The following is a 22246-nucleotide window of genomic DNA, read 5'->3' as shown; positions in this document are numbered from 1 at the left end:
CTTGGGTATGATTAATGTATAAAACTTGGATGGCTATTTGGAAAGGATATAATGTGATACAGAGCAGATTGGTTTGGGGGATTTACCCCTGAGTTCTGAGCTGGTGAAGTAGACTAAATGGCTCTGCTCAGGGGAGCTGCAGAATGCTTGGAAACATTCATTTGCCTTCAGAGCAAAACCAAAAATGCAGTCTGCTTTCTGACACGCTGTTTGGTTCCTGGCATGGCTGCCTGCATATCCAGGAGGATATGTCCTGTGGAAAGTGTGTGTAATAATTCGCGAGCTTTTGTAAAATGCAGATGTTAACAGCAAGAGTGCACGATAAGCAATCTCTCCTTGCTTTTATTAAGATGTTTGCATTCTTCTCAAGGTGTTGACATAGCACACTATGCCCTGGGGTGCTGCAAGTGTCTGAATATTTAAGATGTGTAAAAGAACATTTAATAATGTCTGTCCAGTATGGGCAAACAGGTTAACTTGAGTGCATCACTTCTATTCCTGCATTTAAATAGAGTGAAGTGAAAGAACCTGACTGGGGTTTACTTAAATTTACTAAAATCTCTCTTTCTGTAACGATTTAAAAAATAAATCAACACTTTATAATGTTTGCCATGAAGATGAAGCATATGTCTAGACCAGACATATGTAACTCTTGGTTACGTTTCTGTGGTTTGGGGCTGCTTGCCTCTGAGGGTTTAAATAGCACTGAGATTGTGTAAATTGTGTGTATGTGCAGTGCTGGGCACTGTGGCACTCCAACATGCAGCTGCATGAAGTTCCATGTTGCTGCTACAGCTTAGGGATGGCTTCGCACTGGGAAAAACCTCACTAACTGGGAATTGGAACTCGATGATTGTGTTGGATCTAGATGATCTTTAGGTCCCTTCCAACCTAAACCATTCTATGCAAACAGGCAGTGAAGTGTGTCAGGCAAGCATGTGTGTGTTTCAAATAATCTCCAGTGGGTTCAAAATGAAATGTTTCCATTTGGTTTTAAGCCTGCTTTTTGAAAACTCGTTTAAAGAGCCTAAATAACATCTGCCATCAATAATGTTTGGGCCTTAACAAAGGAGAGGACTCTCATGTTGGTGACTAAGGTGGCTGCAGAGCTGGGTGTTCTCAGGAGCAGAGCCGAGGATTTCTCTAATAAATAACTTGAGTAAAAACTTCCAGTTTTCCCTCAATGCTGTTTTTTCCTGATGGATAAAACAAGCAGGTCTTGTTTCCTCATTAAAAAGAAAAGCTAAGTAAAAGAAAAAAAATGCTTTCTGCAAAACATCCTATTTTCATCTTTCTTTAATTAGCAGGTTTTAAGTTGCAGAGTGACTGTCATCCATCTGACCTGCCTCCCGACCCCTCCCCTCCTTATTGACACTGATATTAGAAGTATGGGAAAACTTAGACTGTTGGCAAAATGGGTGGAAAATCAAATGTTTAATGTTTTGCTTGAACATTTTGTGGTTTCTCCTGAAATTCTTTGTCTGAAACAAAGGATGTTCTTTGTTCTTTATTGGGAGGCTTGTTTTTACTTGAAAAAAATATGCAATGTCATTGTGGATTGCAGAAGTTTCTACAGAAATGACATAAGTTCTCTACAAAAACATTTTTTAAGACCTGGGAAAAAAGGAGACAGTTACAAACTGCAAAAAAATTGACTGGTTTGATGTTTTTTTGGCAGATTCTTACAAATACATTCAGAGTCAAAATGTTAGTGATTTGGAAAAATCTTGAAATAGAGTAATTTCACATGACCCCCTCTTGGAAGCTTCTAGGTTTTGCATTCTTTGCTCCAACACAATTCCCACTGAAGAAATACTTCAAAAAACAAAGATTATGGATTCTTTTTAAAATGTCATTCCTTGCTTTTCGGGTAACTGCACTAAGTTGTGTTTATGTATCTTAATCTTACCATGATTTATATGATCAAAACAAAGCATTTGTGGATTTGTTTGGAGTCTGCAAAGGATGTGAACTGAACCACGAGACAGGCGGCACTGGCGAGCCCTGGGTGCCCAGCTCCTCCAGCTGGATGTGGGGGTGCTGTGGGGTCCCCTTGGCACCCCATCCTCAGTCCACTGGGCACCCCAATCCCCATGGCACCCCATCCCCTGTCCCCTAGCTCTGTGGCACTGTGAGGGCTCCCTGTCCCTCCACACCAGTGGGCACAAAGGCCTGGGAGCAAGCAGTGAGGACGGGGTGGTGGTGGTGATCTGAAATGGGGAAGAAAGGTGTGTGTGGTGGTCACACACCTCCTGCCCTTCCAGCCAGGCTGGCTTCACTTCCATGCCTGTGCTGTTAAATAGCTGGTAGTTGTCACTTCATGAGTATTCCTTTGTTATTTGAAAATTACTGAGACACTTAATTGGCTGTTCATTAGCTGCTTTAGAGAAAAATAAGATTTGATTAATCATCATTTCAGCAAATTATAGCATGTTCTGCAGGCTAATGGAATTAGGCAGTGAAAAGCTGGCTTCCTGCAGTGAGCTGTGCCCTGCCCTGCCCTGGCGGTGCAGCCCTACCTGGCCTCACCTGGAGGGCTGGGTGGGCACAGAAATCGGGATCACCCACACCAGTCAGGGATGGGGCACCTGGGCTGCCAGGATGGCGAGGTGAGGACCACGGAGTGCTGCTGGGCGCAGTGCAGGTGGTGCCTGGGGCTGTGGATTCCTCACAGTGAGGCCCTGGCACAGGGTGCCCAGAGCAGCTGTGGCTGCCCCTGGATCCCTGGCAGTGCCCAAGGCCAGGCTGGACAGGGCTTGGAGCAGCCTGGGACAGTGGAAGGTGTCCCTGCCCATGGCAGGGGATGGAACAAGATGAGCTTTAAGGTCTCTACCAACTCAAACCATTCTGTGATACTGTGCTCTAAACACAGCCATCAGCAGAGACAACTGTTGGCATCTACTCCTAACCTTTGAGGTAATTTCACTTCCTTTTTGTTGCTTTTTTTTTTTTTTGTAAGGAATTGTCACCCCAATCGAGATCAAATTTCTGAGCTGAGATGTTGAATTCATCCTTGAAGAATATATGTTTTTCTCTGAAATAATCCATTACATTATTCCAAGTTTTACCTTACCAACATGCTACTTTCAAACATAACTGGGTTTAGTAAATTATGCAACAGGGAAGATAGAGCTCTTACCTTTGCTTTAGAGTAAAGGTCAAGAGCTTGAAGAGAGGAAAGCTCAAAGATGCAGAATGCAATTGTCAGAAATCCCACACAAGGTATTTGTAGATGTTAAATACCAGGGCAAGGATTTAAAAAGCAGGTTATTTACATGAAATTGCTTTGCTGCCTTCTGGCCAAGAGTTAAAAGTTCCCCCAAAGGTTTTCTGTTTTCTGCCATCTTTTTGTCTTCTTTCCTCTTCAGGATCCCTGACTGTTGCTTCTCTTTAATCTCTTCTGGGTCCTCTCTTGGCTGTTGTAAATCAGCTTTATCTGCTTCCCTGTCAGCCCAGGGCTGGTGGAGAGAGGAACAGAGACCTCCCTTCCCCTTGCCAAGTGGGACTCCCTCGGCCTCCATGACTTGATTTAGCAGTGGTTGGGCCATTGACAATGTTGACATTGGGATTATGTGGAATTTGCTTGCACAGAAGCAGGTGAATAGCACAGCCTGTGTCAGTTTGCACTTCACCCTTCTCGAGAGCAAACACTCAGGAAATGCCTGCACTAGGCTGGTGCTGGTTGTTGTACCTGGGGTTGGGGACCTGAGAGTGGGGCTGGGGCTGAACCAGTAGCAGTGACAGGATTTGGGGACTCTTCTCCCTCTGCTCCTCTGCACCTTCTCTGGTGCATTTGTGCTTGGCAGCTTCACAATGGGTGTAACTCTCCTCTGTGCAGAATTTGGGAAGAAGAGGCATTTCCTCCTTCTCTCAGTGTAGTGTTCTTGTCAAGCATGATGGTAATTGCAAACTCAAACCAGAAGTAGATCAACAACAATAGAAGAATATTAACAGAAGAGTTAATTGACAAAGTTTAGAGGCTTGGTTTTTGGACACTGTTAATTGCTTAGCTGATGGCAACCCTGGAGAGAACAGGTGGGACTCTTCCAGTCCAACATGTGCAACATCTTCATTGCCAAAGATTCCAGACCAAATGCCCAGGGCTTTGCTGGGTCTCGAGGGGCCTCACCAGAGCTACCTCAGTGACAAGCCTTGGCTTTGGCCATAGGGATGGTGGTGACCCCAGCACAGTGGTGGTGGCCCTCAGCAAGGAGTCCCCTCTGTGTTGGGACTGCAGTCCCTGCTGCATCAGACACCCAGGGGAAGGGAGACAAGGGCCTCAGCAGCCCCTGATCCCCTCTGGGGTCTGGGAGGGGGAAATGAGATATTTTAGGGCCCCGTTGGGGTGGAGGAGGCAGCCCCAGTGCTGCCCTGGTTTTTCCTGGGTCAGGCAGCCCTAGGCTCAGCTTTGAAATGTGAAGCAGCTTCCTTAAGCATTGCAGGGGGTAAAAAGTGAATTAACGATATCATAGGCACATGGTACTTCCCTGCTCAGATTACACTACAAAATCTGGGCAGTTCCTAAGATAGAGCTGGAAAAGGGGATTTGGGAGTGCGAGCAGCACTTGGAGCAGAGCACAGCTGACATGGCTGGGAACAAAAGGTGACAGGAGAACTCGCCACATCTGCACTGCTGCTCATACTCAGGTCAGCAGAAATCTTCCTTACAGGACATTTGTTGCAAATTTGCTGGGAGAAGTATAAAATAACTTTGTTTGAGTGCTGGCTTTGCTTTCTGCCTTGTGTTCTGCTAGTTGCAGAGTTTGTGTCTGGCTGGGTTTCACTTTGGTTTTTGTACTTTGTTTTCCAGATTTACTTAACTGTTCTTTAGGCTCTAAAGCTGTTGTTAAATATCTCCAGTTTGATGCAGTTTAAAGACTCTAAGTAGAGAGGGGGGGGTTTGCTTTCTTAGTTAAGGCTGCTAAAGCTGGGTCTTTGCTGCTCGTGGACAAAGCTTTTTGCTTTTTTGCAAAATTCTCCATAAGCAACACATGTGTTTGTGCTATTAGTCAGATCTTCATGGGCTTTTTTTTTTTGTTGTTTTGTTTTTTTCCTCAAAGTGAGCTTCTTACAAAAACAATTATTTTTAATGCCACTTCTGGCCTTTTGACTGGGAATTCAAAGTTTTACCTCACAGGCTGGAGCAAAAGCTAGGTTTGTTTTTGTTAATGTAAGTCAAGGAGTAGCAGTGATTCACTGTGACAGGCTGAATGTGAGCCATATGAACTGAGCTGCACGGGCATAAAGGAGAATTGTGCTGCAAAATATCTCCAAGTAATTCAGATTTTGACACACTTACCACTTCTCAAGTTGCATTTCCCCCTCTCCTCACACTCCTGCCCTTCCCCCACCATCCAGGATCTGATGTGATGGAAAAATATAGGCATTGTCTCTGGGATTAGGAATGGCTGGGCTAAAAGTGCTTTTTGTTTCTGCAGATTTTACTATAGTGGGGTGAGAGCTTCCCAAAGACATGGTAATGATTATATACACTTACATACAGGGCTGAAATAATTGAGTTTTGAGATGATCATTCCTATCCCTGGGAGCGTGCAAGTGTTGTGGGCTGGTTTGTGTCACTGGGACAGTCCGTGCTGGGTTCCTGCTCCAAGGAGTGTGAGTTGTGTGGATTTACTGGAGCCCAGCTCCCACAGCTGTAGGTGACAGGGCACTGAGGGTGCCTGGCCTCAGGAAACCCTAGGAACTTGGCACGAGGCTGCTGTGTCCCACTCTGGAGGCAGCATCCTACAGAGCCCTTTTTTTCCAGTTAAACACTACTGATTCCTTTTGTGTATATTTCAGGGTTTTGTTTTTTTTTTTTTTTTTTTGCTGTAATTTTCTTTTTCCCCCTTCTTTATTCTGTGGTTTTCTTGTATGAATGGCAAATGGAGGCTGTTTCAGTGTTGCCTCAGATGATACATTCTCATAGCAGGACTTTGTCCAGCCTTTTTATTGATTAAATATCATAGCATTGGGGTGTAGAAAGGAATGGCAAATGGCAGTTCATACCATTATGAACATGGGGTTTCTTACCAGTCAGTGAAAGGCAGAGTGCAGAGCTGTGTGTGAGTGCAGTAAGTGTAATATCTATAAACTAAGACATATTTTAATGGCTCTTAAACTCAAAGATTGAATTCTGTTCTCTTAGAACGTGTAGATAAAACAGACACATGCCAGGGGAAAGGAGAACAGAATTTGGTGTTGCAGTGAATTTGTTATAACCCAGTGGCCCAGTCCAATTCCCTTTCTCCCTGAAGTTATTAGCCAGGACCCTGCTGGAAGTGGGGATTAAGCCAGACATTAAGGGTCACATTGTGACCCACCTTTGCTGTTTAATGTTGAATGTGCCGTTTTAAAAGCAAACCAAAAACAATACATTGGATGCTATTTTTAAGGCAAAACCCCAGCAAAATGTCTGTCATCAGATTCCAAATGATGCCTTGCTTCACTTTAACAATGAGCTATCCATTATATGGTCTTAATTTATGGAATGTTAAACTGTTTCTGGCATTACTGTGCCCCTGCAGGAAGAACAGATGGTACTTTTGAATGGGATATAATGTTCCAGGTCTTCACCAGATCATATCCATCTGTAAGGAAGGAATAGCATTTGTGTAAAGTAAACAAGATAAAGTCAAACAACTCAAAATCTCCTACTGAAGGAAGAACAGTGTCTGTGGGCTGAGGTGGTAGTACAGATTGGAAGGTAATGTGGAAAGGTACTGCTTAGTATTATTTTAAAGATGAACACTTTATGAAAAGTGGGATTTCTCTTTTTATGAAAAGAGATTTCCTGTTTGGGATGTTTCATGAACACTCATGAAACATCCCAAACAGGAAATCACTTTTATCAGGCCTTGGGAGGCAATGGTCAGGGTGTGAGTGGTCATTGTGTACTGACAGGAGCCTGTGTATAACAAGAGCACATTATTTTTATATCTTGTTTGATTTATAGAGCTCTGTCTCTCTGAGAAGAGCATGGAAACAATGAAAATCCAGATCCTGACAGTCTTTATCGTGCCCATATATAATGTGGCCATGCCCACATTTCTGAGAGGAACATCTCCATCTGGATGCACACCTTGCACCCTTCATAGAAGTTTGTCTTGTAGGTGAAACAGAGGATTGGCAGAATTGCGAGGTGTTGCACCATTTTCCTTCTCCATTCCTCTGGATGACCAGGAACTGCTGGAATGATGGAGTCCATAAATTATTTCAGGGCTCTGCTGGGATTCTCCCAGGTGACCTCCAAGGAGAATAAAGATTGCTTTATTCTCCTTGGCCTCTGCAGTGGTGTGGTCCACATTTGGTGAAGGAATATCCCCCTCACTTTATTTGTGTTCCTTACAATTCTGTAAGCTTTCTTCATATTGCCCATAGAGTTGTCCTTTGCAAAGTGAAAAATCACAGGCTCTGCAGCTTTATCCACCCAAAATTAAGGTATATATCATGTAAATCACGTATAGTCTTTGTATGGTGCACAGTCGTGGGCTTCCCATCCCTGGAAGTGTCAAGGCCAGGCTGGACACGGCTTGGAGCAACCTGCCGTAGTGGAAGGTGGAACTGGATTATCTTTTAAGGTCCTTTCCAGCCCAAACCAGTCTGGAATTCTGTGATATAGCTCAGAGCAAAGGGATAATGCATCCATCCCAAGCAGTTTACTGATTGCCCTCTGAAGTCTTACCCAGCCCTCCACTGATTGTAGAGAACCTCATCAGCGAGGTGACTTCTAGAAAACTGATGTTAAACTGCACCAGTGATCTTCTGAGAACTTAAACTCACGGATCTCTTTGTTCTGTTCTTGTTCTTTGGTTACCCAAGATCATGGTATCGGCCGCTTGCTTTCAGAATTGAGCCTCTGAAATCGGTGTACGGTTTATTACTGGAATCCAGTGAAAATCTCCATGCCAGGCTCCAGCTCAGCAGCTGGGTGTGCACGTCTGGCTGGGCTGCCAGAGCGTGTCCATCACGGCCGGGTGAGGCAGGGTCGTGCCACAGGAAGGCTCTCAGCGGGTGCCTCTCGCTGCCGGGTGGCTGCACCTCAGAGAGCACTGACAGGGGAGTCTGGAAAGCTGAAATACCTCCCACTGCACCTCCTCTGCTTTCCTTGGTGGGGTTTTTATCCTTCTTTCATTGTTTTAAATACCAAATATTCTATACTCTTGGGAGACTTTATTTCATCGCTCAGATTAGTAACTTTTCTATCTTAATTTTCCTTCTCAGTCATGTGCTGGACTGTACATAACTAATGTGGAAGGAGGGACTACAACCTCATTCTTCCTCTGTTGTACTAAATATTTATTTCCCCTTGAACTAATTATTTACTTCCCCTTGTATTTATTATCTTTACGGTTATAGGATTTCCTCAGCTGGAAAATAAAATACTTTCCTTCCCTTCCAGAAGATCATTGACCAAAACATAAATATGTATTTTAATGTGCCAAGACCAAACAAATTGTTCGTACTAGTCAATACCACTTTAGCTGGAGTATTGTTTGCTGTGATGAAAATCAGATTGAATTTACTGTTTTGTCAGTGTGTTCAACAAAACCAAGATGATGTTAAAGAAAAAAAAGTATTCTTGTTTAAATTATGTGTGTGACTATAAGGTAACATATACAATTATTCAGTCAGCATTTTTTGTTAATGCAGTATCATCTGATTTGCTGGGATTTCTATTTTGATTATTCCACCTGTAGTTGCAAGTGATCATGGGTTTACTTGTATTGGGTGATGATCAGTAAATTAAAGTATTCAAGAGCCTGGGCTGCAAGCTTACCCAACAGATCATAGTAACTTCCTGTGGTATTAGAAAATGTAATGTGTAATTTACAAAATAAACAAGAGTTGCTTTCCTAATCTCATTCTGGTTTGTAGATGGAATATGGTACAGAACCACAAATTGTTCTGAACACAAGAAGTGCACACGTGCATCCCAGGGCAGAAGCTGTCCCAGTGCATGTGGACACTTGGCGAGCTAACACCGAGTGTGCCAGCTTGGGGTTCTGTGCAGAAACAGGAAAAGCCCGTGCTCCTATCTCCAGCAAATTATTCTGCAAATTAAGGTTACCCCCTGGACAATTGGGATCTGTTACCTATCAAAGGAAGGGAGTAAAGATACACGATTCCACATCTACTGCAGGCAAAAGTGCAGGATAAACCCAAGGTGGAAGATGGAGGCAGTGCACGTGGGACACCTGTTAGCCCCACCTGGAATTATTGTTGTCTCTGCATGATGGGCTCCGAGATGGAATAGCAGAGCAGGCTTCTTTCCTTTTCAGTTTGGTACTCACCAAACCAAATTAATTCCATTATCTTTTATGGAAAGTTTGTGCAGGAACACTTTGGATTGATGGATTACATCTGTGGCTGCTGACTGATTAGCAGCATGATAGACGCAGCTTCATTTACAGCTTTCATTCATGAGAAAAAATTGAAGGTTTCTTTCCAGCACTTTTTTTTTGCATTAAAACTTTTCAAAGTGCTCAACCAATGGTAGGCTTTGATTTCCATTTTTTTAATGCCTGTGGTAACCAACATGTCTATGAGAACATTTTAACCAAGTGTTCTAGTCTTTCCTCCATTAAAATAAATTTTTTTTGCTTTAGCTGAAGAATTTAATTGCTATATATAATAACCCTGATACGGACATTCTTTTGTCGCTATATGAGAGGAAACTGTTCCCAGGGAATGATTACTGCTGTTTTTTCTGGATTTCATTAATTTATAATTGGCAACATGCCTCGTGGTACGTCCAGTCCATAATCCACATATGCTCTTGTCTGCAGTCCATGGAGGTTGAGAAAGCATGTGCACAAATGCTGAAACAAGTCTGAGTTCCTTTTCTTCAGACCAAAATATACATGGGCAGATGCTCAACCAGATTCAGTAATTGGGCATTTTTCAATGCCCAACAGCTAGACATTCACCATTAATCATGATAACAAAAAAGTCAGGACGCAATTACAGAAAAATCATTTGCTGCAAACCTGCTGTATTGACATTTTGTTTTGACACTGATTTGGAATTAATTGGCAGACTGAAGTAAATCCCTCTGAGTTCCTCTGGCGAGTGTCAAATCCATTCCTCAGTTCTGATGCTGAAGTTCAGGTGATGGAGGTAGCTCTGCCTCTCAGGTACGCTGTGCAAAGCTGCCTGGCAGCTCCCTTCTGCCTTCCCTGTATGAAAACCATTGTTAATTATTTCCAAATTGCCACATGGCAGCGTACAGGGCAGGAAAGGCCACTTGCTAAGCTGTCAGTTAAATAGTAGGCTTTCTTTGGCCTAATTTGGATTTTAGATGGGGGTGGGGGAATTTTCAGTTTGAACTGTTTGGAAACAGCTGCCTGAAATAGGTAGGGAGTGCGCAGATGTTCCAACCAACACATTTCCCAACAAAAGGTCTGTATTACTGTCACTGCTTAGGGCAGTGGGGTTCAAAGTGCATAGCAGAAGACTAAATTACAAAAAAGAAACAAATTCAAAACTTAAATTGTTGCATGCTGGGTTAAATCTGCTGCTTACAGAGAGTTCTGAGTAGTATCAGAGTTCTTTAATGGAGGAAACGAGAAATGGGGAGAGGCAATCACAGAGGGAGTGGGAATGACATCTCGGGTTTTGCATGCCACTATCCCTGCTGCAGGCTCTCCTTGGTGAGAGGCACTGCAGCCCTGCAAATGGGAGCTCTGTAAAACTGTGGGAAGGGGCAGAGGGCTGGAGCATCCTGCAGGGAGATTAGAGAAAGGAAGCAGAGAGAGAGAAATCTAGTCCAGGACCTTGAAAGGATATATTTGAGGGGCACGGTTATGAGATTGTGCAGGGGTTGTGCTTGAGTTAGTTTTGGGAAATGGTAAATATCTAAATAATGAGGAACATCTTGGAAACTAGGGATTCGTTCCTTCCTGAGAGGGAAGAAAAGAGTGCAGCTCTTTAAATAAATGAGAAAAAAATCTTTCTTTCACTTATCAGAGGAGCCTCCAGTACTGACAGTGCTCACCCAAGGCCGGAGCTGGTGCTGGCTCCTGGGAGCTGTGCTGCCCCATCTTGAGGCTGTCTCCACATATGTGTGGCTGCTCAAGGTGCTGTGGAGCTCAGGGACCTGCCTGCTGCCAAAAGAGCTCTCCCTGTGCAAATTAGTTCATAACTTATGAGCTTTGACAAGTTTTTGTTGGCTGTGCCTTGGGAAACATTTTTGGCTGGCTGTTGCTGAGTTTGCTTTAATCTTTTCCCAGATTTCTTTGGCTGGTGTGGAAATAGCTGGATTATTTAATTGTGTTTTTAGGGAGTATATATAGTCACCTGAAACTTGGTGATGTAAAAAGAAGAGAAGTGTATCAATAGCAAACACATTTATTTTCACTCCAGTGTAAGAGTTTAGCTCCTTCTGCAGCAGAGCTGTGACCCTGGCCCAGCTGTCAGGACTTGCTGAGTCTCCTGTGCATTGTCCGGAGAGGGACGTGGCCATGGTCAGTTTGTCAGGGTTTATGAGTGGGTTTATGAGGCATCTCATGGTGGGTTTATGAGGGATCCGTGGTTGGTTTGTCAGGCATCCATGGTGCGTCTGTCAGGGATTGTATGGTCAGTTTGTCAGGGATACATGGCGGGTCTGTCAGGGATTGTATGGTCAGTTTGTCAGGGACTGTATGGTGGGTCTGTCAGGGATTGTATGGTCAGTTTGTCAGGGATACACGGCAGGTCTGTCAGGGATTGTATGGTCAGTTTGTCAGGGATCCCATGGTGGGTTTGTCAGGGATTGTATGGTCAGTTTGTCAGGGATCCATGGTGGGTCTGTCAGGGATTGTATGGTCAGTTTGTCAGGGATTGTATGGTCAGTTTGTCAGGGATTGTATGGCGGGTCTGTCAGGGATTGTATGGTCAGTTTGTCAGGGATACACGGCAGGTCTGTCAGGGATTGTATGGTCAGTTTGTCAGGGATCCCATGGTGGGTTTGTCAGGGATTGTATGGTCAGTTTGTCAGGGATTGTATGGTCAGTTTGTCAGGGATACATGGCGGGTCTGTCAGGGATTTTATGGTCAGTGTGTCAGGGATCCCATGGTGGGTTTGTCAGGGATCCCAGGATCGGTTTGTCAGGGTTCTCGTGGCAGAGTCCTGGGCCTGTCCCCGCTGCTCTGGTCCCTGCACAGCCCATGCTGAGCTCCCTGTGTCCCATGTGAGCCCTTCCTCTCTGGCTCCTGGGCAGCTGCTGTGCTCCCCATGAGTCACTTTGGATCTGCTGCACTGGCGACTCCCAATGACACAGAATTTCACTCCTCTGGAATCCAAGTACCTGCCCTGTTGTGCTGGGCTGGGCTGAAGGGTAGCACTGACACAATAGCACCAAGACATGATTCTCCTCTCCCAGGCTCTGTCATTCCCTTGGAAAAAGGCTGCCTTTGCTCTCTGGGACTTCAGAAAGCCTTCAAACACTGCACTTATGGAAGAGTAAGTCCCAGAGCTGCCTGGTCACTTCTGTTAATGCTTGGCTACTTCAGCTGAAATACCTCAGGTGATGCTTTTCCATTACTGCAGCGTGTCAGGTTCCTGTTTGGATTTGGGCATGGGGAATGTCCTGGGGAGCTTCTGGAGCCTCTCTGCCCGAGCGTGCTTCTGCTGGGAAGGGAGTTCTTATTGGAGTTCTTTTGGGAGGCTGTGTGAGTTTTGATCCCATCCTGCTTTCTTCTTGTTTGTCTCCTCTTGAGTTCGCTGTTGAATTAAGTAAAAATCCTCCAGACTCCCAAATGTCCACTTTTAAAAGCTTTTCCATGAAAAAGGGGTTAATGATAACTTATTTCCTATTGAAAACAAAGCTGAGGAAAACTGCCTGCAAAAGCTATGACTCCTGAACACAGGCTTGTTTAGCCAAGAACCAGAGTGTTGACAACTCCAGAGTGCTTTACTTTCAATAACAAAAAGCAGCTCCTTGGATTGGGATTTACCCTGAGGTTTATCCTACCCCTCTGGTCCTTCTGCCCAACACATGGGTTCAGCTCAGCTCAGATTCCAGTAATTTGCAGGCAGAGGTGATGGGCCCTGGGCCTGAATGTTGCGTAAGAGCAGTGATGGAAAGACTTCTCGCTTTTCATTCATCCTCCCGGTGAATAGCCCTGCAGTTCCCTCTGCGAGGAGAGCAGCAGTCCCTTCCAGCAGCAATCCCTTCCAGCGCCTGGTGAGATCACAAGTTTCTGGATTGAGAGGGTGTGAAAGGAAGATCTAATCCATGGGCTGGCACAGTCCAGTCAGGAGTTACTGGGTTTAAGGGTTTTTTCTGGTTTTCATACAAGATTGAAATACTCTCACAAATTTCCATTTTCTCTTGATTTAAAAGGGATTGTTTTAAAATTGTTATTTCCTTCCGTCCCCTCCCTTCCTCCTCCCTCAGTCTAAACTGTGACTGCAGGCAGTGAGAGCTGCTGGCAGCTGCAGCAGCCCGGAGCTCTGCCTGGGGAGAGGTGTGAAAATGCTCGGACTGGAGAAATACATTCCCCTTGCTCCACGGGACGGGTGTGCACATGTGCTTCTGCCTGCTGCCCTGCTTTCTTCAGAGCTTGGGCTGATGGACACTTGCTTTATGCACAGGTGGTGAGTGCCAGCGTGCACTGGCTTTCCCACAGGTTTTTTCTTTATGTGTCTGAACCCCAGGTGTGGATTCCTGGGCAGGCTCGGGGGCTGTCCCCTCGGTTACACCCAGCAGGGCCTGTCTCCCAGCACCCAGCACGGGAGGGATTGCACAGATGGCTGCCACCTTCTGCTCTTACATCAGCCTGGCATCTGGCCCTGCTCACTCTCAAAGCGGAAGATACACATCAAACCAGCATTTCTGTTACTGTCATCATCGAAAATAGCAATTTAGTGAGAGACTAAGAGGTGGGACAGACAAAAGAATTGTTCTGTCTAAACCTCTTCACAGGAATCTGCAGCTGGTGAAATTGCAGGTACATCTTAAAGATGGGGGTCAGTGGGTTCTCCTACAGTGCACTGGATTTATTCTCTTTACTGCTTTTTGTTTATAAATGGCTCTCTCCTTTTGTTCAGTGAACATTTGACAGAATGCTCTTGCTCCTGTGGTATCTCTTCCACATGTGCCCACCTTCTGTATGTCTCTGGGGCACCCTTCACACAGAGACGTTGTCTTTGTGTCAAATCTTTGAAGGAGAGTGCCTGCTGTCACCTCTGCTTACCTAGAATAAGCTTTCTGTTTCAGCACTGAAATGAAACCATCTGGAAAAAGAATCTCCCAATAAAATGCTCCTCTTAATTTAAAGAAATTGCACATTTAAAATGTCTAGATCTTCTGTGGGAACACACTGGTTTCATCAACATTTTAGAGTAATACGACTGAACAATTTTAATCAAGTCAACATTCTTCCTTTTGGTTTTATGTTATGGCTTTGAATGAAGTAAATCACTTGGAGTATATTGTTTTGCAAAAATGTCAAAATTTATAACTTTTTGGCCCTAAACCGAATTGAAATAAGTGTATTGAAATCTTGTTTTATTCCCTTGCCAGGAGACAGGACTATGGTGTTTTTCAGCCAGGACTAGTTATAATTTTGATGGCTGCTGCTGTTAGCCTTGAATGTTCCATCACACAGATACTGGGTTCATCTGCTTTTGTTTCCCATGAAAATGTGTGCCTGCAGTTCATGCTTATTTTGGACTCTTTTTAAAGCTGATTTTCTATAAGGTGTCTTTACTCTGCCTTTCCTAGGAATACTTTTTAAAGAAGGAATCGAGGCATAAGGAACTGCAGCAGTGTGACCATCCTCTATTTGCTGCTGGTTTACCTCACATGTTTACATCGGTAGAATTTGAGGGACTCACTCTCAGTCCAGAGCATTGCCCCTCTCTTGCATGGACACTCCTGCTTGCTCAGGAGGTAGTAGGAGCACAGGAATGGCAACAAATTCTTTAAATGTGAAACCAGTAAAACCCAGTAAAGGCAACAGGATCAGCCCTTGAACCAAAGCAGAGCAGGAGATATAAGTTAGGAAATTCCACAATGGACATGAATGGAATTCTCGTGTGACATGAAGCAGTGCCTGAGGGCTGGCACAGGTGGTACATGGTTCCCTTGCTGCAGAGCTCTGTAGAGTCTTCAACAGAGCCTTTGAAAGACTTTTATTTTAGGTGTGCAGGGTGTAATTTGTCACTCAATGGAACTGCAAAAGTCAGTGACGTTGGCAAGAGTGGGTGAAGGACATTGGTGAAAGTACAAAGAACCAATTCTCATCTTAGTGAAGCCCTTGTGTATTGCCCCAGTTGTGTAAAAGGACATCAAGGAAAGCATTAAAATAGTTAATGGAAACAAATTAATGCAATAACATCTGCTGGTATTAAACTCCCCTGTCCTACAGACATAGTGTATTGTTTTTTACCCTCTTGGTTCAGACCTTTATTTACAGCTCCAGCTTTTGAATGCCATTCCCCAGTAATGAGCTGCTGTCTCCAGAGCATCATCGCAGTGCTGAGACAGGGCAGGGATCCAGAGGTGGAGCACATCAGCTGCGGGGCTGGCAGGAGCAGAGCTCTGTGTGCAGGGATGGGGGCTCAGTGGAGCTCAGCAGTCCTGTCTGTTCTTCCCTCAAAGATGGTTTTCTCTGTGCCTGAAGTAGATTTTCTTTGATATGTGAGTTTATGGGTTGGGGGAGTGATGGGTGTGGAAAACAGATGGAGAAAGCACAGGGAAACACAGTGGTTTAAAGGAATAAAAAGATACTTTTTATTGGAGTCATTGCACCAAAAGCAAGGAGCCTCCGAGGAAGGAAAGTGAGCCTGAGGAAAGGGAAGGTTGTGGTGTCATTCATGGAGGAAGGGCTTATAAGGATTTCAGCCTTATCAGTTAAGCCAAATGCTGAAGGGTGTGGAAATGGTGGGAAGAGGAAGGCACAGGGGGCTGAGCAGGGCACGGAGCAGAAAGTGTGAGAGGCAGGGAGCAGGGACAGGGCTGGCCATGAGCTCTCTGGGCTCTCCAGGGGTGAGAGGCAAGGGAGCAAGGATGGGAACAGAGCAAGGACTGGCAGTGACCCCGGCAAGCAAACAAACCCTTGGATAGAAGTGGGTGGGGGTGAGGGGGCAGCGGGTGACAGCACAGGGGAGCAGCTCCTTTCACCAAAGCAGGACTGTCCTGTGATAAACCCTCAGCTGTCCTTAGTCACTCTCCCTGTGAGGAATGGCTGCTTTCTGCCTCTTGCTTCAGCACAGGGGTTTCTTTTGGGAGTTTGAGCACGTGCCTGAGGCATTTTGGGGACCCCTTTACCTGGAGCTGTGCACCAGCACGGGCTGGCTGGGGTGTTCACACCAGCTCACGCCTTACCTGTCCCACAGGTGATGCCTGGCCCTGCCCTGGTGCACACAGAGGCTGCCAGACCTGTGCCTCTGACACCCAATGGCCCATGGTGGGTGCTGGGGCTCTCTGGGAAGCCTGATGTAAAAAAGGGAATATGACCAGGGCAGAGCTGAGCTCAGCTGCCTCCCCATGGGGTTTGAACTGAGGCATCACAGCCAGGAGGTACCACGGGAGGGGATGTGACAAAGTCCTGCTGTGAGCCCCTTACAGAAGGCACCTGTAGTTGTCCGCCCATTCATTATTTCCCAGCTAAAGCAATGTAACAATTACAAATTTGGATTACCTGGAAAAGCTGCTGAAAGCAGGATAAATTATTAATTCCCAGGCTGCATTCTGAAGAATTAATTTCAGCACCACATATTGAAAATTCTCCTTCATGAGAAATAGCCTGGTTTTGAGAGCATGAGATTCTGAAAAAGTGAAATTGTTCCAAGCCATTATTGTATTTTCTGACAATTTTACTTTTCCTTCAATCACTCTCCTTCAGCACACTCAGCTAATATACTCAAATTAGTAGTAGGAAACCTACATTTGTAAGAATTCTGTTTCTGTATAAAGTACTGAAGTAATTGGGATTCCAGGGCAGAACTGTGGAAATTCTTAGCACAGTTTGTCCGTATCTTATCAGAACAGGCACACTTTCCCACAGCCTGGCCTCTTGCCAGAGGGACTGAGCAGACTTGTTGGAAGCCCCCTTTGAATGGGAGAAGTAATCTTTCTGAATGGATTTTCTGGCACAACTCCTGTTGCGTGTGTGGTTCATTGTTCTGGGTGATGTGGCTGTATTTTACCCCCTAGATAAGTGTTTTAGGATTGGTTTTCTTTTTTTTTTTTTGTTTTGGTTTTTTTTTTTTTTTTGATGATGGGAGGAGTCCTGGGAAAATAATAAGATTGCTGGTTCTATACAATTCTATAGGCAAATTGTATTTTTGTTGTAAGTGGTTTTCCGTGTTGTGTAGCTTTGTGAGCATAATTTTGATATAAAGGACAACAGCTGATTAACCCTTGAACTTTTTGATGCTCAAAGGGCTTAGTAATTAAAAAGCAAACCATTTTCTCTTCTTCAAGGCATTTTAACAGTGTTGTTATGGCAGTTCATGTATGTATAGATGTATATTGTGTGTTCATAGTATAGTAATTCACTAAAAAGTACTGCTGGTGTTGTCAAAACTAAAAGAAGTGGTTGCCACTGGTGGCACACCCTCAGTTATTGTAAATGTCCTCCAGTGAAGTTGGAGTCAATCCCTCTGTGCACCACAGTCCTGCTGTGGAGCTGTGCCAGTCTCTGTGAGCAGAGGATCCGGCCCTTAATATGTATTACAGGATAGTTAGTATGATGTGTAACCACAAAGTAACCACAACACACAAAGAAGTTCTATTTTAGCCCTGCTGGAGCAAAGTTGCTGGAGCAACTGTTAATGCTGAAGACTGAAGTGCAAGAGATTGCTCAGTGGGGGAAGGAGGCAGAAAAAATCCAGATTTTGAGTTAACATGTGTACAGACAAATTCTCACGTCCCAAGGCAAAGTTTTGTCTATAAAAATTCCTTAAGATTTGGGTCTTTGTAATTAAAACATAAAGAATAATTATCTTAAGCTCATATCTCCAGAGGAAGAATTGTGTATTTACTTATTCTCTGCCAAAAAATCTTTTTAGCTGGAAAGATTAACAAAAAGGCATTGAAGTATGAAGAAGGGCCTTCCTTTTATTGAAATATATATGTTTTGTCAACAGATTCAAAACAGAGCTGTCACAACCATTTTTTCTTCCTTTCTTTTTCAAAACAGGGGTAGGGGAAGCATCCAACTCCAAACTTAGTGCCTCTAATGCTTGGAAGACATTATGATTAATTTTTGTCCTTAGGTTTCCAGATGTTGGATTTCATCCCAACTTTTAAAGACCTCTAATGTTTAACAGGATATGTGCTGAGTGTAGTCTTTAACAGAGTTTTCTTTCATTACTCCAGGATCTATGAGAAAAGGTAACTTAGGAGGCTGCTGCAGATTCGGAGCTGAACCCCCAGCCTTCCAGGAGAGCAGCCAAGGCTGAACGTGCGAGGTTGGACCGGAGCTGCGTTCCTTCAGGAGGAAGATGGCCAGGGCCCGGAGCTGGCAGCAGAGCCCTTGGAATGCCCTGCTCCTGCTGCTATTGTGCACAGGCGGCTGCCAGGCGCAGAGGGACTGCACGGGCGCCGAGTGCCAGGCCCTGGAGAACTGCATCGAGGACGTGCTGGAGCCCGGCGAGTGCTGCGCCACGTGCCTGCAGCATGGCTGCACCTGCGAGGGCTACCAGTACTACGACTGCGTCAACGTGGGCTTCGTCAACGGCAAGGTGCCCGAGGGACAGTCCTACTTCGTGGACTTCGGCAGCACTGAGTGCTCGTGCCCCAAGGGAGGGGGCAAGATCAGCTGCCAGTTCATGCTGTGCCCAGAGCTGCCCCCGAACTGCATCGACGCGGTGGTGCCGGCAGACGGGTGTCCCCAGTGCGGCCGCATCGGCTGCCTGCACGAGGGACAGAAGTATGTGGCGGGGCACACCTTCCACATGCCCCCCTGCAAGGTTTGCCACTGCCCCAACGCCGGCGGGGAGCTGATGTGCTACCAGCTGCCAGACTGCGACACGTTCTCCTTGAACACGGCCAGCCCGGGGGACGCCGAGGACGGCGAGCCTGAGCGGCACTATGATGATCCCTACAGCTACGACCAGGAGGCCTCCGAGGGAGACAACACTCAGGTGGAGTCTCCAAAGAAATACAGGAGTTACTCGTCCCACCTGGAGCACGAGAGCCTCAGCCAGGAGCAGGGTGAGGACTATGACTATCTGGCGGCCAGCGTGGCTCCCTCGGCCCCAGCCCCAGCTGACCCCCACACCAAGGGCGCGGCGGTGCCTGGCACCACCCCAGTGCCCCGGGGCCCTGCCGAAGTCCGCAGCGCCACAGAGGGCGGTGAGCGCCGCAGGCTGCCCCGCACCACGGCACCCTCCCTCCAGCAGGTGACACACAAGGAGGCACCAGCCACCACCGGGGCTCCACCACAGCACAGCACGGCCACCACCGAGACGCCCCAGCACCTGGAGGAGTTGGAGAGGAAACCGAAAGGGAACAAAGAGAGGAACGAGCAAGAAAGAGCCCCCCACTCTAAAATGAAAAAACATGCCAGGAATGAAGAGCCAGAGAATAGCATGTATCAGGGCTTGAAGGAGGTGAACTTTACAGACCCGAGCTCAGCAAGATCATCCCATGAAAGCCTTGACGGGAATGATTTCCCCAAGGTGAAGTTCAGTGCAACAACCTCTCCTCCTGTTGCTCTGAAGGAAGACCGCAGCCAGTCCTCCCCAAAGCAGTCACAGACGCTGTATCGGTACCATCCTGAGGAGGACGGGGACCCCAACTCCATCCACGCTAACCCCAGGCTGCCAGAAGGTAAGAGCGACTCCAGTGGGGGCGTCTAGAGAACTCTTACTCATGATAACATTGGTGCTCATCCTCTGCTGTGTTGTTCTTGCTGTTGCACATGGCCTTGAAATCAACCAAACCACCACCAACCTTCTTCCATCCCTTCAGGAGGTGGTTTGTGTTTCATTTCACAGAATAACTACTGTTTCACTGTTGCTCACCTTGCTTTGATTTCACAGACAGTGGATGGGCTTTTCTGGTATTTTAACTTTATTTCAGATGACAATTTATTAAACTCTGGCAGTTTTCTTCAATTACTTTTAACTGCTGTTGTGATGTTAAAGAAACATCTTCCTCTACATTGAAGGATTTAATTAGTTATCTCCAGTTACCAGCTCAGTGTAATCACATTTGTAGATTTTGTCCTCTTCTGGAAAGGAAGTGAAACAGTTGTGCTTTCACCTTCTAAATAAAAATATTTAGAGCACTTGTAATATTTATCTCATGGTTGAAAGCCTGTCTAAGCTCATTAGTTTAAGAACTCGAGAGATATACTCAAATACCCCTGAGGAATAGTAGGGAGAAAAAGGGCTCTCTCTTGCTTAATGTTTTTTTGGGGCTGGAAGTTTATGATGTTTATGATCAGCTGTGGCAAGTATACTTATTTCCTCCCTGTCTCTGGATTCCTCTTGACATCTGCAGGGAATGTTGATTATATATTTTATGCAATGCTCATTACTGTAATGAATGCAAACTTTATCGTTGTAAATTAGCACATATACAGCCCATATTTCCAATTCATTTTTCATCAAATCAAAAGCAGTACCTCCTCTTTCAAGATGTGGCACAAAATGTTCTCACGAGACTCATCTGGAGGATGCTTGCAGAGAATACTGATGAGTCCTTGGGCAGTGGCATTTCTCCTGGACTGTGTAGGTAGCCCTTAAATCTTGAGCTGTCCAGTCCATCTCCTGGAGAAGTTTAAGGCAGATGGGAGGAGGAGAGCAGATTTGGAGCTCAGACTCGAAGTCCTGACACACACAGCACCTCGTGGCCGTTCAAACAGAAAGTGTGACAGGTCCATGGGTGGAGATGACAGCTTTTTCCTTTTCCTTTGACTTCCCTTTTATTTGCTTCAGCCTCCCTCAAAATCTGAGCCATGCACCAAGGCTGTGTATGATACATGGGCCTGAATTAGGACTGACACACAATAACCCATTTCTTGATGCAACTTTAAAGAAGATTTTTTAAAAAATAAAATTGCCTTTTTCTTTCAAAAAAGGAAAAGTGGGTGGAGCATCCTGAAATTCTCAATGAGAGAGTTTAAGAAAGTCTGTTGGGGTGAAAGTGTTCAGCAGCAGAGCTAAGTACTGGATTTTAGAGTCTGCTTGGGTGATTCGCAGTCTGTGATTCCTGGGAACTGCTTGGTTGAGACAGGTCTGGTTGGGGGCTGGATTAGGTTGAGGTGCCTGGAGCAAGATGTGATGGATGGCATGTCAAGCATGAATTGTTCAGCTGACAGAAGCAGGCTTGGGAATCACTGGGTGCCATTTTCCCCTTAGCTGAGATACCTGCGATTTCCTTTAAATATTGCAGAGGTAGAAATGAGAAATAAATGTCTCGTGGGAGCACAGAACTCTCTGACTAGCTGTAGATGCTGCAGCTCCAAGGCTGCTGCTTCCCTGCCCGACGGAACTGCTGCATGTTCTGGGAGCCAGCACTGGTGCCCCCACACCATGTCCATCACCCACAATCACTGACAGGTGGGACCTGGCTAGGCAGTCCCTGATCTGCCCCACCATTTCCATCAGGGATATTGGTAGAAGATCTGTATGGAGCTACAGTACCTTCTCCAAAAATAAGAGCTCTGTCTTGCCATGACCAGCACTCGTGCCTAGGGATAGCAGTGCTTTCACTCGTTCTGCTGCTTTAATTGACGTGGTTGTGATTCATGGGAGTATCTCCATATGTTTCAAGTAATAAAACACATACATCTTGTGTCTTCAGTGACTCCTGAGCCAGTGGTAGAGGGGGAGTGAAGATATTAGTCAGACTTGAAAGAAAAATTAATCTCGCCTACAGATACAGAATGAAAACATAAATTTTGTGCGTGTATTTCCAACTATAAAGTGGCAAAATCTACCAGAATTGCCAAATAACTTCTTTTCTCCCTTCAGGAATTGTTGGCATGATGTAAACTACATCAGTCCCCTGCTTTTCAGAGCCTGTAGGGCTGTTGTGCTGTTCCCTTATGCGGCTGCAGCCACTCTGGCAGTGTGCAGGGTTTTGTTCGACCAGCTCTCAGCAGAGTGCTCTGGGGTACATTTCTGTAACTCTACGGCCATTCTAGATTTATTTTTATGTTTTGTTTCGTGTTTCTTTCCCCCCAGAGTTTAGAAATGTTTGGGAGCTTCCAGAGAGGCTTTCAGCCCAAGTTAGGTGGCTGTTGCATTTGTTCCTCCAGTTTAGCTGTATGCTGGCCCCAGAATTCTGCTGTGGTTGGGTCC

General features: G+C 45.5%; 1 protein-coding gene across 4 annotated transcripts in view; it reads left to right on the top strand.

Moving 5' to 3' along the window:
• FBLN2 (fibulin 2) overlaps positions 1-22246 on the top strand; it is a 93767-nt gene that overhangs the window by 6923 nt on the left and 64598 nt on the right. For 3 of the 4 annotated variants that reach the window (XM_068201454.1, XM_068201455.1, XM_068201456.1), the window contains exon 2: positions 18312-19766. In XM_068201454.1, the coding sequence (XP_068057555.1) occupies positions 18437-19766 (1330 nt within the window). In that variant the 5' untranslated portion in view covers positions 18312-18436. Of the gene's footprint in view, positions 1-4439; positions 4648-18311; positions 19767-22246 lie in introns of those variants that run through there. The other variant, XM_068201453.1, reaches the window with a different exon arrangement.

Source organism: Anomalospiza imberbis, chromosome 11 (genome assembly GCF_031753505.1).
Source record: "Anomalospiza imberbis isolate Cuckoo-Finch-1a 21T00152 chromosome 11, ASM3175350v1, whole genome shotgun sequence".
NCBI classification, from domain to species: domain Eukaryota; kingdom Metazoa; phylum Chordata; class Aves; order Passeriformes; family Viduidae; genus Anomalospiza; species Anomalospiza imberbis.
Note: the sequence above shows the minus strand (reverse complement) of the source record. Positions and strands in the feature narration are given on the sequence as shown.